At 28.1% G+C, this 15071-nt stretch overlaps 1 protein-coding gene across 3 annotated transcripts in view; it reads left to right on the forward strand.

Moving 5' to 3' along the window:
* dom (domino helicase) overlaps nt 1–15071 on the forward strand; it is a 209334-nt gene that overhangs the window by 20647 nt on the left and 173616 nt on the right. For 2 of the 3 annotated variants that reach the window (XM_075364173.1, XM_075364175.1), the window contains 5 exons: nt 2157–2255; nt 8601–8770; nt 10706–10891; nt 11338–11478; nt 13856–14054. In XM_075364173.1, the coding sequence (XP_075220288.1) occupies nt 2157–2255; nt 8601–8770; nt 10706–10891; nt 11338–11478; nt 13856–14054 (795 nt within the window). The remainder of the gene's footprint in view (nt 1–2156; nt 2256–8600; nt 8771–10705; nt 10892–11337; nt 11479–13855; nt 14055–15071) is intronic. The other variant, XM_075364174.1, reaches the window with a different exon arrangement.

Consider the following 15071-nt stretch of genomic DNA (forward strand, 5'->3'; position numbering starts at 1 on the left):
TTCCATATTGTAATAACACATTTTGTTAGCGTATGTTTTGTAACTCTGAAATGCAAGTGACTGTTGAAGCAGCTTATTATGTTTAGTAAAATTATTGTTCATAACTGCCTTTCTTTTCATTACTGCTTGCAAGTGACTCTTACAGTGGGCCATATGGATTCTTTACCGATATCCATGGCCGAGTGGTAGCTTCTCAGCCTTTCATCTGGAGGTCCTGAGTTTGAATCCCGGTCAGGGAAGGCATTTTTCATTCGCTACAAAATTTCCAGTTCATATTCCCATGGACAAGCTTCAAGCTTATATTATGATGAATTAATCACAAAAAAAAACAGATTGACATTTGTTTTAGCAAAAAATAAATTTTTTTTATTTTCATAAATCTTATATTAATTTTGATAGAACTTATATTAAAATGACACAGAGTTATTTTAAATTATTGAACATTCAGAGATACATGTAAATAGAGAAAATTTTACAGTTAAAACATTCATTTTGTTTTTAATGAGAAGTGTGTAGATTGACTGACTAGACTTTATTGCATACTACATTGCAAGACTAGACTTTATTGCATACTACAATGGTTATTTAACAGGTTGACTGCCATGACATGAGACATCAAATGATGTCTCGGCCAGTTATCCATTATTTCTATGAGACATCATTTGATGTCTCAGTTTCACAATCCAATACTGCTATGAGACATCAAATGATGTTTTAGTGTAATGTCACACTTGATGCAATATTATTGTTTATTTTTAATTTTTTTTGTTCAAATTACATATTATTTTAAAGATAAAATTCTGTACATTTTTGTGTTTTATGTAGCACAGAAGTTTTTCTTTAAATTTGAAATTAAAGAATGCTTTTTTTGTTGTAAATCATCAAATAAAAGCAAAATAAACATAATTGAAAACTGTTGTAATAAAATGAATGTTAATTTTAATTGTTTATTGACAAAGTTAAGTTAGATTTTAATATCAAGTACTCGTAAAAATATTAAATTCAAAATTTACTTTAAAAATCTCAATTCAAAGTATAATTATCAATAAAATGTGATTTTATTACAGATGAGAGCGACTTTATTAATTTATGTTAAAAAAAAAGTATAGCAATTACTAAAAATAGTATTCAAACAATTGTGGAGTTTTAGAATTAAAAATAATTACAATCAGTTTTTAGTAAGTAAAAGATATTATAATTCAGTTAAAATATATTAAACATTCTGAGACATCAATTGGTGTCTCAATTGGTCACAATTGGTTGTTATGAGACACAATTGATGTCTCAATTTTATTTTTGAATATTTCAAAAAGTAAAGTTGCAAAGTGAAATTAGTATCAAAAATTAGTAATAGGGTAACAAAACCTTTATTGAAATTGAAAAAAAATGTGGCAGCACTGGTGGATATTTTTAGCAAAATAAGTATAGCAGCCTTGAAAATGTTGTATTTTTCAGTGTGGCAGTCAACCCGTTAACATGAATTTATTGAAATAATTTCATTATTAAGAAAAAGAAAAAGTTTTATTTTAGTTAGTGTTGTTAATCTAAAAATTTTATTAGTGATCAGTATCTCTATTCCATGAAGAAGAGCTTTTTAAGCTCAGCTTCATTAAACTAGTAGTACCCTAAGATGCTTTTAAATGCAAGTCTCTTTTTATGATGCACTGTCTTTTACTGGACATTATACTTTGATTGCAATTTTGACAGTTACTGATAAATTTTTAAAGTATCTATATTCTTATCTCTGTCTTTCAGATCTGATTTAATAATTTTTTATTACTGTGTAAAATTTATTGACCAACTTGATTAAAAATAATTTAAAAATGATTTATTTTCTAACACCTTGGAATTGTGCTTAGACGGCAAGTCATTTTTATGAGTACCTTTACCTTTAAAACATTTATTTATCATAAAACTTGTCAAGTCAAATCATAAAAAATGTCAATTAAAAAAGAAAACAGTGTTTTGTACTGTAAGTGCTGTAATACTCCTGATTAATGTTATCAAATATGCTCCAATCTTTTGTTAGCTTCATTCCCTCTGGGTGTTAATGAATTCCTTTATCAGTTAATTTTTCTTTCATAAATAAAATAGAGTTTTTTTATAGTTATTGATCATTTGTAAATATATTAAGTTGTAAATTATTGGTTATACAGGTCAGTTACCAGGACGTACTCAAGGGGGGCGTCATGGTATGGTGTTTGCCATGCGACCTAGTGGTACAGTTTCATCCTCTAGCACTAACCTTATCCCAGGTACCTTCACTAAGCCAATCTAATTTAACCAAATTTCTTATTTTGATTGTGTAATAAATGTTTTCCTTTTTTTTAAAACTAGTTTCTGTTGTTTTAATTTCATAATGGAAATATTCTTTTAATTTACTGTGTGAATTGAATTTTTACGTAGTTTTAATGTAGTGGTGAATATTGTAATTATGCTCATATTTTTTGTGTGTAAAACACTAATTGTTATTGTGTTTGTCTCAGTAAGCCATTTTGTAGTATATTGTTTATTTCTTTGATCTGTTAGCGAAATCTTTTTGATAGTTTAAGTAATTCAAAATACACATTTTCACCTAGTTTTTTTTTGGAATCAAATTTAATGGTGTGATCATAATTTGAATGCTCTGACAATTTAAGAAAATGTGAAAAATATTCCTTGTTTTCATTTGTTTAGGTGATTAGATACTTCATATTTTGTGTATCTTGGCATAAAAACACTGTCAGTCTTAATATAACTTTAATTATCAATGACTGAATTTGTTGAATTATTACACTAATTATTTGAGTATTAGACTCGAGAAAGTACTTTGGGTATATTAAAGGATGTTGAGTATATTGAACCAAATCAGTCACTGATAAGTGTAATAAACATTTCTTTTGCACTGCCATGTTTAATAGATACTATATTGCTATTCACTTCCATTTTTGACAAATATGTACATTGATTTAAGTTTACTGCTCTGTTAGCATTTTACATAATTGCTGCTTAACAATTACAGGGTTTTGATGATTATATTTTTTATTTATATAAAAGTAGCTGTAGGCTGTTCTTTAATGTAAGATTCTATTTATTTAGTAAAAAACTTAAATTTAATCTTGGTTTGTATTATTTTTTTATGTAGCGTTTCTCTTTGTGTTATAATAAATTTTATTTTATAATTTTTGTTTGTAAACCTATAAAGACATTTTTTAATTAGTGAGTAGTATGTATTAGTTTACAGTGACTTATCTTTGTTCTAAACTGTTGTATTAAACTGAGTATTTTAAAGTTTTCATTCATTTGGCATGGTTGTTTTGTATTTCTAGAAAAGAAGAAGATTTTATTCGTACTTATAATTTTTATTTGTTAATTTTGATCATTGGTGGACTCAATTTTTGTTTTTTGTATTTAATTTTACTAATAAGTATTATAAAAATATTGTGTGAAAAGAGTGATCTTTAGGTCCATCGTTTATAGTTTAATTGAAGACATTAAGGATTTGATTAATACAGTTATGTTTTGCTCTGGCTTGCTGTATTATATTATTAATTATTATTATGAGAAAGTATTGTAAATGAAGCATCACTCTGAATAATTCTGAAAGATAAATTTTATGTTGAGCTTTGCTTTTGCTACATAGTTAATAGCCAGCCAACCAACTTTCAATATAATTTCTCTCTTCTAACTGCACAATCCTGGCCTGTTCTTCTGATCCACTTGTTATAAAAATATCTTGATTTTAATTTAAATTATTGAAAGATATTTGTTAGGCAAGGCATAATAGTCCTTGTTTAGAATGTCATTTCATTTGATGGACATCCTGTGCAAATTAATGACACTGTCCCAGTTGATTTATCCATTTGCTATGCTATTATTTTGTTCATTCCAGGATAAATTTTTACTTAAAATGTTGTTCCTATTGTGATTTAAAAGACAGTCATAACTTCTCATACTTAGTAGATATAACCTCTGACTTCATTTATGTCAAGGAATAAGGGGTAATGATAATTTACAAAAGCTGCTGCAAAATCCTGAGGAAGAAAATTTTGAACTGACCTGCTGGAAAATTACTTAGCTGTAATGCTAATAAGCTTTTCATCTGTTGATGAAGTGTTATATATTTCTACAGAACAAATATCGTAAGCAGTGAAATGTAAGTAGAAAGAGCTGTCAGAGAAAATCTAAAGTGCTGCTTATTAATATAGAGAAACAGAAATTGACTTTCTAGTCAACACTGTAAAGTTGCTTAATAAAATAATTTAAAAAATAAAAATAAAACAGACTTTAATAGTACTAAAAAGTTACAAATAATTATATTTTTAGTTATTAACTAAAGTAAAAGTATTTACAACAAATAACTATTTTTGTGGTCTGTGCTAAATAATACTAGTAAAACGTAAAGTTACATAAAGTTAGTACAACTAACTGCTAGGCGGCTAAATGGGATTTGTACATGTAAAATGTGATCAAGAGCATATAAGAGAGAGCATCTCACGATCATACTTCATCTTGAGTTTGCTAAGGCATATATACTTGGTGATAATATATGCACCTAAGCATGTATAAAGTATTCTTTTATCATATTTTTATATATTGCATTTTATTTTTATGTTATATTTTTGTAGAGCTCATTTTATGGTAGTAAAACTTCTATTACCGATTTTGCATTGCTTTAAGGAGGATTTGTATTATATTTTTTCATTGTTTCAACTGGGAATTGTATTATATAGATCATAGGGTTTTCTCATAATTGTTTGACTTGTGTCGGCTGGCACAGACTTCAAAAATAGTTGTTTATTGTAAATACTTTTTCTTTAATTAATAAATAAAAATATAATTATTTATAACTTTTTAGTACTATTATTTTTTTGAAGTCTGCTTTTAATTTTATTTCACAATTGTAGTGGTATCTAGTAATATATCTATATATAATATGTATTATGTAATTAAAATATGGGTAGGCCTACTAAATGCACTGCTCAAATGAGAGCAACATTTAAAGAAAAGTTGCCAAGAAAGGAACGATCATTTAAGGAAAAACGGAGAAAGAAATGCCATGAATATTTTCGCAGAGACTTCACAAATGAGAACGTACAACAGTCAATTCTTAACGGAATGAAAGTCTAGAGAATCATGCTCATCGTGTCAGTTTAATACACAAACCTTTGTTAAACAAAACGCAAGGGGAACATTCTCACCGCCTTGGCTTGATATACAAGGAAGGAGAATTACCAGAAGCTGTACTCATAAAATTTGGTGACAAGACTATTGGTCTTAGAATGAAAGATTTGGTTATTTCAACAGTTTGTATAACGTTTAAGTGACAAAGGGATATGGAGATGTTGAGCGCAGAATGCTACCTCGTAATATTAAGTTGGGCTATAACTTCACAAACTGCAGGGTACATGTCTTGCCAGGGCAGTGATAAACCTTGGCAAGAAAGATTTTACCAAGGGGCAGATTTGTGCTGTTCTTAGTGAAGTTAAAACTTTAGAGGGCATTGCCTTGTCTGATTTGGACCCAAATAAGTTGTTAGACCAGATGATAAGAAAGGTCTGACAGAAATGATGTGGTTGTGTAATCTATCCAATTTATATGTTTCATTATTGTGAGTAGACATGTGGACAAGGTTTGCAAGTACCCGGTTAAAAAACGTGTTTGTGATAACTATACAATATTATTTACTGCAAAATTAAAATTTAACTCGCTTCATATGCATGATGTCGGTTGGGAGCTTGTTGTATGACTATTTATTTAATATTGCAAAATTAGAATATACATTGCATAATATAAATGTAAATATTTAATTATAATTTTGCAATTAGGGATAATATACTTTTCACTATTTTATATAAATATTAAATGTAGGTTTAATATTTATGTAGAGTTTAGAGGAAATTAGCCAAGAAAAAAATTAAGAAATGACATGAATATTTTTTGACAGAAACTAAATGATCGTATAGACTGCTATTAATATCCTAGTCATACAGGGAACAGAGAGCAACACTGTACTGATGTGAATGGTCAGTGGCTAAGAGTGTCAGTCAAGCTGTTCAGTTTTTTTTTGTTTTTCTTCCTAAGATTATCATTGGATTTGGTTAAAATTTTTATGGGATCACTGCGAAAGTAAACTCATTCGATTAAAAAAAAATTATCAAAATCTGTTTACTAATGTTGGAGATATAACATACATTAAAAAAACAAGAAATACAGTTGAATTGAGAACCTCCTTTTTTGAAGTCTGTTTAAGATCAGCTGAAACAACTTTTTCTGACAGGCATTTTTCTCCTTTTTAATTGTGAGTATATAAACAATTCTGTGACTGTAATCAAATTCATAATTCTGTGAATTTGATTACTCTCCTTAAGATTACTATCCTTAAAAAATTACATTTAACAAAGAATTTTTTTAATGTAAGCAATTGTTCTATAACTAGATTGTAATTGGAATCTTACCTTTGGGTATAACCATGTGTTTTAAAATGAGGAAACTGATTAAATCAATTAGAATTGTGGTTTTTTTAATTTTATTATTTTCCAGAATAATAACATGACAAATTACAAACTATTAAAAAATGTTTAAAATTTCACTTACTAAGTTATAAATGTTCTATATGCCCTCCATCTGCTGCGCAGATATCATGATGATAGCTGAATTCTGTAACGAATTGCGCAGAAAGTTTTTTGTTACAGAAGTCACTGCAGCTGTAATCTCTAATTTTCAGCTCATCCAAATTAGCTGATAGTACATAACACTTTGTTTCATGTATCCCCTTAAGAAAAGAATCACAAGGGTTAATGTCTAGGAAGAGTGTATGTCAAGTCTTGGGCTCTTGTAAGCCCTATCCAGCATTGAGGTATTGTTTCAATCTGTGTTTTCTTTTTTCATTTTCACACAGAGCTTGCATCAGTTGGTAATCTGTATGGTCTGAAATGCAAGCATCATCTTAACCCGCTAAACAGTCATATGAAGAATTGCAAGTTCTCAGAAGATTCTTGAATTCATTGTACATTTTCTTCTGAAGTGGGTTTATTTATCACGTGTTTGTACTGGAACCATGAAAACCTCTTTTGGGTCTCGTTGTATTCCACCAAATACCCAATTTCCGTTTATAATTCTACCGATTTTGGCTTCATCGATTTCTACAACTTTGCCTACTCCTCCAACCTTTTTCAAATTAGTACACAAATATTAAAAACAAATTTCCCGAAAATGATTGGTCCAATCTACCACAGTACTACACGATAAATTTAGCTCACTACACAACATATCTGGCCGAGGTGGCTTTATTACACGCTACATTATGGAGAAACGTAAAATAATAGGTAATTTTAACCTAGCGGTGGCTAACCATTTAACAGAGTGTTGCAAAATGGCTACGTTACACTGTTTACTTTCATATTTCTTATGTTTGTTAAGTACACGAAGACGTTTTCTACACTGAAAATGTGTCGATCTTCATTCAGCTTTATTTCGTTATTACACAATGGACGTTGTCTGTGTTTTGGCAAAATGCCATGATTATAAAAAAATTGTCTCAAATTATCAACCAACTTAGAGAATTCAATAAATATAATAAATGTAAATTCACAATTTTTACATATACGTTTCAGGTCGAGCAGATTTTTTTCATCCATTGTAGTTGACTCTATTTACTTACTGAACACTGTAAATTCTATACAGAAAACTCGGATGCCGGTGTGAGAATAGCAGACAACAATGTAATGTAATGAATAAGTTATAAATAAAAAAAGTAGTGTAGTGAATAAGAAAGAATTCTACATTATCTGGAGGTGCGAATCTGCATTATCAAGTGTATCAGTATTCAAATATCTACTTTTCTGACACTTCATTTCCATCATAAAATACATTTCAAAAGATTTTACAACGATTTGATTTGTTTTTTGTGATTTCCGGGTGGGGCACCTCAACTAAATAATTACCAAAAAAAGTTATAGCAAATTAAAAGTTTAATAGCACAAGCTTAATTCATCATAATCACATTGCTCCAGAAAGTTAGGTGGTTGTAATGTATTCCTGTATTTGTACATTGATATATCTTCCTCCTAACAGCAGCCTCCCATTTTTCCAATCTAAGCTCAAAGTCCTCCATACTCTGATTAATCATTTGTATGATGCTTGACTGGGTTTTGTCCTTGTATATTTTTTTTTTATTAGTTGATGACAGTTTTTCATAATGTAAAGTATTTTGGAGATATTTTATCTTTTAGGTAGGCCTTTTGAAGTGATACTCGTTTATGTAGTTTCACTTGCCCTGGCTACGTTTTGGTCAGTTCCATTAATATCATACTCAGCATATTTATGTAAGTATCTTATTTTCTAAAAATTACATTTTACACAAGGTAATTTGATAAATTTAGTATTTAGGTTGATTATTAGAAATTTAATCATTATTCATAACTTGAATTATAGGATTCAGAATTACAATAGTACATTAATTATTTAGTAAATGTGTTTTGGTTACTGTTAAATGTATTACTATGTATATGTATGAATATGAGGTTATGCATATGTAAAATGAAGGTTTTGTTTACTTGCCTTGAAAAAATAGAAAGAAAAAATTTATATTATTAAGATTTTTCTTGTATTACTTTTAGGTGGTACTCCATTAGATCCAGAGCCAACTACTGGAAGTAGTACTAATTCAGAAAAACACCTTTCTCCCAATAAATTAAAATTGCCAATTAATAGACAACCTGGAAGGCCACAGACATCATACGAAAATTCAATTGGTAGCCAAGAACAGATAGTTGAAAAAGCGAAACAGGTATGTTAGAGTTTTTGTACAGAGGCATAATCATTCTCTTGCGCAAACCTCCCCAGATTTTGTAAAAATTCTGTTGTAATTATATAAGCTTAATCGAAGAAGTGAGAATAAATGAAAGTATTTAGATGGAAATTTGTCCTGTATTTATATTATTTTTCTTGTATGTCATTAAATGATTTTCCCCTTGAATTTTTATCTGTATTGAGCTTCTAAATAAAACTGCACATTGTAAGTTTATAATAAGTGTTTAGCAAATCTTGGAACTGGTTGTTGTAAACCTTGGTTAAGAACTTTATTAGTTTACTAGAAAAGAGAAGAAATGAGTTTCCCAATAGGCTTCAATGAACCAAAAATGCTGTGAACATTAGCATGTTCAGCCCGCTAGAGAGTAGTTTATATTTAACATGCAGTTGTTTGCAGCTCTCTTCACTAAAGGGGCTTATATATTAAATGACATTCTCTTAGGGGAGCAACTATGGTTTATTTCTCTTTTACTTTAGGTACTTTACATGTGTCACAGCAAAACGAATGAAGATTGTGAACCTGTAAATAAATGTGCACACTTTTTGTTGTAAAATATAGGATTATATACATTATCTCTACTCAGTTGTGGCAAATAATACAGTATTTTCATACAATTTCAATTAATGAAAAATGCCAAAATTAAAGTATGAGCGCAGGTAAGAGATGAATGTAAATGTTCATAAAACTATTGGAATGACTGAAGGTGGAAAAAATATATATTCTTAGCTTGTTTGCCAAGAAAATTTTTCATTGCCTTTAATGAGTATTTGCTGATCATGATCATGGTGACTTAAATTGGTTAAACCAGTGTCAGTTTTTTCATTTCAGTTTTAGTAATGTTAGAAAAAATGAATTGATATAACTATCAAAGAAGAAAGGTTAGCCATGAATCTTGTCACCCCTGACTTGTGTGCTTTCTCCAAAGTTGATTGGCGGGAGTATAGTACTATAATCAAGTCTTGCTAGATGTTGATGAGTAATTTTTGGAACAGATTACTCCCCTAAATTTATTATGGGGTCATGAGTACTATTACTGGTATTTTGTGTAATTGTGTTTAAATGAAGTGCTTACTATTCTAATGAAAATTTTTGATAATATTAATCATCAAAATGGTCATTTGATTATTTACTCGGAGGCTAGAACCTCTGCGTAACGTCTGTCATCACCATTCTCTTGTAGTATAACTTTTCTCCTATCAGGAACTTACTACTAGGAACTTTTCAGTCCTGATGTTCAATTTAATGGTTTAAGTAAACTAATCTTTAATATATTTTACTGGACTGGCTATTCTGCAAGAAAATAAAGCCCAATTTTGATTATCCTTGCCCTGGAAATTTATTATATTATACTACTGTGTCATAATTTGAGCTACAATGATTGTGAAAAAATAAATTTGTTACATTTTTTTTTAAATCGAAGTTTTTGAAAGTCCTGTAAGTATCTGTGTTGAAGTAAATCAGCTGTTGCTTGGACATTTTGTTTACTATTTAAGCAGTAAATAGTTCTTTTTTCCCCTATTCTTTACATTTTTTTTTATTTATGAGGTTTGTCTGTAAAGTGCTTAATAGACAGTAGATTATTATTTTTTTTTTTAACCTAAAAACTGTTAAGGTTAATTGTTTAGTGTTAAATTGATGTTAGTGATCTGAACTAAAATAACTAGTTAGAATACAGTTAGCAAAATCCAACTTTGAGAATTGACCGATTTTTAACCCCATTTTTAAACTCTTGAGTTGGAATGCAAGTATTGAGAATTAAACATTTTTTTAGAAGCACCTTACTGCATTTCCCCCGTAACCTATGTACTTAGATATTGTTCATTTATATACATGTTTAGAATTATGAAAGATATTTATTTTTTTTGTGAAATAAAATTTGTTAAAATTTACTTAATGAGATGTCTGTGTTAGGAGGCATATGTCATGCAGAGGATTGGAGAATTACAGCGTGAAGGTCTTTGGGGAGAAAAGAGACTGCCAAAATTACATGAACCGTCCCGAGCCAAGGCACATTGGGATTATCTTTTGGAAGAGATGGTTTGGATGGCTGCTGATTTTGCTCAGGAAAGGAAGTGGAAAAAATCTGCTGCTAAGAAGGTACCAACAAAATTGTATTCAGTTAATTGAAAAGTATATTTCTTTAGATTAGTAGTTATATATTTCATATAAGACATTTAAGTGGGAAAGAAGCTAGCGACCATTATTTTTTATTCCCATATTTTTTCATTGTATCTTTGTCCATATTTTTTTGACGTAAAATTAAATATGTTAGAAAAATATATTACATATATAGATAGAAACAAAATTTCAGTTTGATAAACCATCAGACTGTTTGAAGGAGATGTTCTTATAAAACTGCACTAGGTAGCAGCATTCGTGTAGATTAATACGCAATTATCATTATTTTAGTATTTTTATTTTGAAATAATAGAATTATTTCAATCATGACCTATTTTACTCCTATTTTAGGAATTTAAAAATTTGTCTTATGTGAAGTAAAAGTTATTTCCTGTTATTATAATTGTATCTTCTTTTTATTACAGTGTGCAAGAATGGTTCAAAAGTACTTCCAAGAAAAAGAACTTACGGCACAGAAGGCCGTTAAAACAAGAGAATTACAATTAAAAAGAATAGCTGGTTGTATGGCAAAAGAAATAAAAACTTTCTGGTCAAATGTTGAAAAGGTATTAAAAAAAACTTGGAATATCTGAATTATTTTATTGTTTTTTTTACATTTTAATATCATGAATACATCTGAATAATATTATATTGCTTTATCCAATATGTGCTAAATTGTATGGGAATTTTGAATTTGATTATCATTTCAGCTGAAGTAACTTATAAATTGAATAGATTTTATAAAAAGTTTCTGGTTCAAAAGAGAGCTTCTTTTAAATACTTTTCATTTACCATTTTTTTGTTATCTTAACATTAATCCTTTTATTTTTTAATTTATTTTTTAAAATATTTTACTTAGCTGCTATAGTAGATAACCGTAGAAAAAATCTGGCCTGCAAATGCAGTGCGTTTAGTGAAAAAGTGATTGACCAATCTGAATAAAATGGTTGATGGGGGATCATTTAATATTTTGTATTGTCAATGATCTGAATTGAAAAAATTAAGCTGATCATGACAATAACTTCATATATTGCTATCTTATGTACTGTTAGGTAAATGTCACTATTAACATATATTCAAATTCATTCCACATTATACTTTATTATCACAGAGTTTTCAGATGGAGCATTTTGGACTAGAAGCTTTTAAAATATTTTTCTTTTTTTGTAGAATTATAATTTTGTCTTGCTCTCATGTTGTCATTAGACATACTGAATTCAGTGGAATAGAGGATTTGCACTGTGAGTAATGGGCAAAAAGAATTGTAACTAATACATTTTGTTGAAATATTAAATTGCTTAAAAAAATTGAGTCAAATTCTATCGATTTGTAAAGTCAAAAGCTATAAAACGCTTTTTTGTCTGAATAAAGGAGTAATATAATATAGTAAATAAATGTAAAGATAATAATATTTATAGCAATATATATATAGTAATGTAATATAAAGGAGTAAAGGATAAAATATAGCTTTGAGTGATTGTATTTATTTTGGAAATGAGAGAGATGCCATACACAATTTATTAGGATTTGAAGCTGTGCTTTTTTGTCTACAAGAAAGTTGTATACAGAAGACATTTATTTTCTTGGCATTTAATTAACATTTAAAAAAAAAAATTGATTTTTAATTATACAGTTTATTTTTAGGTAGGTCTTTATTAATTTTATATATAGTGATATAGCCTAGTTGATCAATTTAGATTTTGATAATCATTTTAGGGTATTATGATTGTCTTAATAAATTGTATATATAAATTAATGGGTATATATGGATTTTTTGTTTTTCTTTTGTTTTTACATTGTAAAGATTGAATATTATTCTTTATTTTATTATTGAGTCTAATTAAAAGTATATCATGGTCTGGTGTTCCGTGAATGTAACAAGCTACAAGTAGACTGATTATATGATCATGGGATGGAGCTGCCAACAGGTAGCTATTTGAAGTGAAGAAAGCTCTGCTATAAATGTGGATACTTGAAGATAATATGAATCAAATCATATCATGTCACGTTCAATGATTGTTTATAAAAATAGTTATATAACAATTTTAAAAACGTGTGAATTTATTGAGGTGCTGTGGCTGACAAAATTTGGCTAGTCCTTTTTTTTTTATGAAGGTTGTACTAAAAATGTTAATATGAATATCTGTGCTCTGGTATATGCGTGTGTGAAGGTTATCAGCAATACTTTTGGTCAGTTGCACAATAAGAAATGTGGTGTTTGAATGGAGAAGTAACAGGATTGCCTTAAAATTAGACATTACCACTACATCTAAGGATTTTTTTGAAATTATTTATAATTGTTCATAAAGATTCCTAAAAAGTGCTGCTGTACAAATGTTTTATAAATTGTTGATGAATAAAGAAAATGTTAAAGATGTTAGTATTTGTATTTTTATAATCAAAAACAAACTTTAACAACCCAAGTACAGAATTACAAAGTAAATGAAATTACATGTTATTTTTTTATTCCAAAAGACTTTCCTGGGATCCCACATCATTAGTTGTTTATAAGATATATTTATTTAAAATTACATATCAAACATAATTTTTTTTAAAATTAAAATTAAAAGATTAAAATTTTATATATATATTTATACTATATAACCTGGTCAGCCAATGTTACATTACTGAGTCATTTTAATTTTAATTCAGAAAAAAAAATTGTTTGATACATAATTTTATATATATATATATATATATATATATATATATATATATATATCTTAAGTACAACTGATGATGCGGGATCCGCAAAAGTGCTTTTGGAATAAAAAAATAAGGTGTCATTTCATTTACTTTGTAATTCTGTACTTGGTTGTTCAAGTTTGTTTTTGATTATAAAAATACAATATATTGGTACAGAGGAATATGGGTCTTATAAGTATCGACTTTAGAAAAACCATTATGATTTATCTCTATAACTTGTCTATTTTTTTTTTTTAGTTAGTGGAATATAAACAGCAAACAAGATTAGAGGAAAAGAGGAAGAAAGCGCTAGATCAACATCTTAGTTTTATTGTTGATCAGACTGAGAAATATTCATCATTAGTTGCTGAAAGTATGAACAAGACTGAAAGTGGTCAACACAGTTTAGGATCTTCACGTGTAACCTCACCTACTAGGCATCTTAATACTTCTGATGGTGAGTTAAGTGTGCTATACAAATATTTAACAGGTATTTGAGGAATTCAAATGTGTTAATAAATAGTTTAGTTGTGTAAAATAGATTAAAGCATTTTACATGATAAAAAATTCTAATTTTTTAGTCTTGGCTTACTGAACTAAAAACTTCTGTTTAACATTTCTGTCTATCCCATCTCTTAAAAATCATTGTTTCTCAGCCATTATATTATATATTTTTTATTATATTATATTATTATATTTTCAACTTATATATCAAATTATTGGTATTTTTTATGAAGAAAATACAATACTTGCTTTGAATATTGTATCCACAACCTACTGTTAAATGTGAAACTTCAACTACAACAGGTAGCTGATATAACTCATAGAATCTTCTGTAATTAAGTAATAGTTAATTAAAGATGCGACTTAATTAGTAGAATTTTGAATGAATTTTAACTTGTTTACAACCTTAATTAATGCTTTAGCAGAGTTTCTTTTTTGATACTGTATGTTTTATCTACTTTTCATAAACTATCCAGGAGGAACATTTTGAATAGTTAATTATGCTGAATTTAATAATTAAGTTTATAGTTATAATAATTTTTTCATTTTCCGAGAACCAGTTGTTTAAATTCTTAAGTCAAATTATATTTAAAACTGCAACTATAATAATTGGTGAACACAAAAATATAGTATTTATTGATTACTATTAAAGATAAAACCACTCATACTTGAAGTTTGTATGAAAATTTTCTTGATTTTGCATTGCTTTCTTTTTTTTCACTGTATTTTTTAACAATAAATTTTTACATTCACCCTAGTTTAACTCTTGTTTGTTTATTGCAGATGATGTAATTGAAAAATTGTTTTATTTTTATGTGTATTCTTTTTATGCTAAACTTTTATAAATGTTTTTTCTATAATTTACCTTATCTGTAGTACAACATTGTATTCATGTTGAAAAAATTAACATAAATGGTCTCCAGATCGATAACCGTAAGAGATCTTAAGATTTCTGAAAAATAATATGAAT

Source organism: Lycorma delicatula, chromosome 4, assembly GCF_047948215.1.
Source record: "Lycorma delicatula isolate Av1 chromosome 4, ASM4794821v1, whole genome shotgun sequence".
NCBI lineage: Eukaryota > Metazoa > Arthropoda > Insecta > Hemiptera > Fulgoridae > Lycorma > Lycorma delicatula.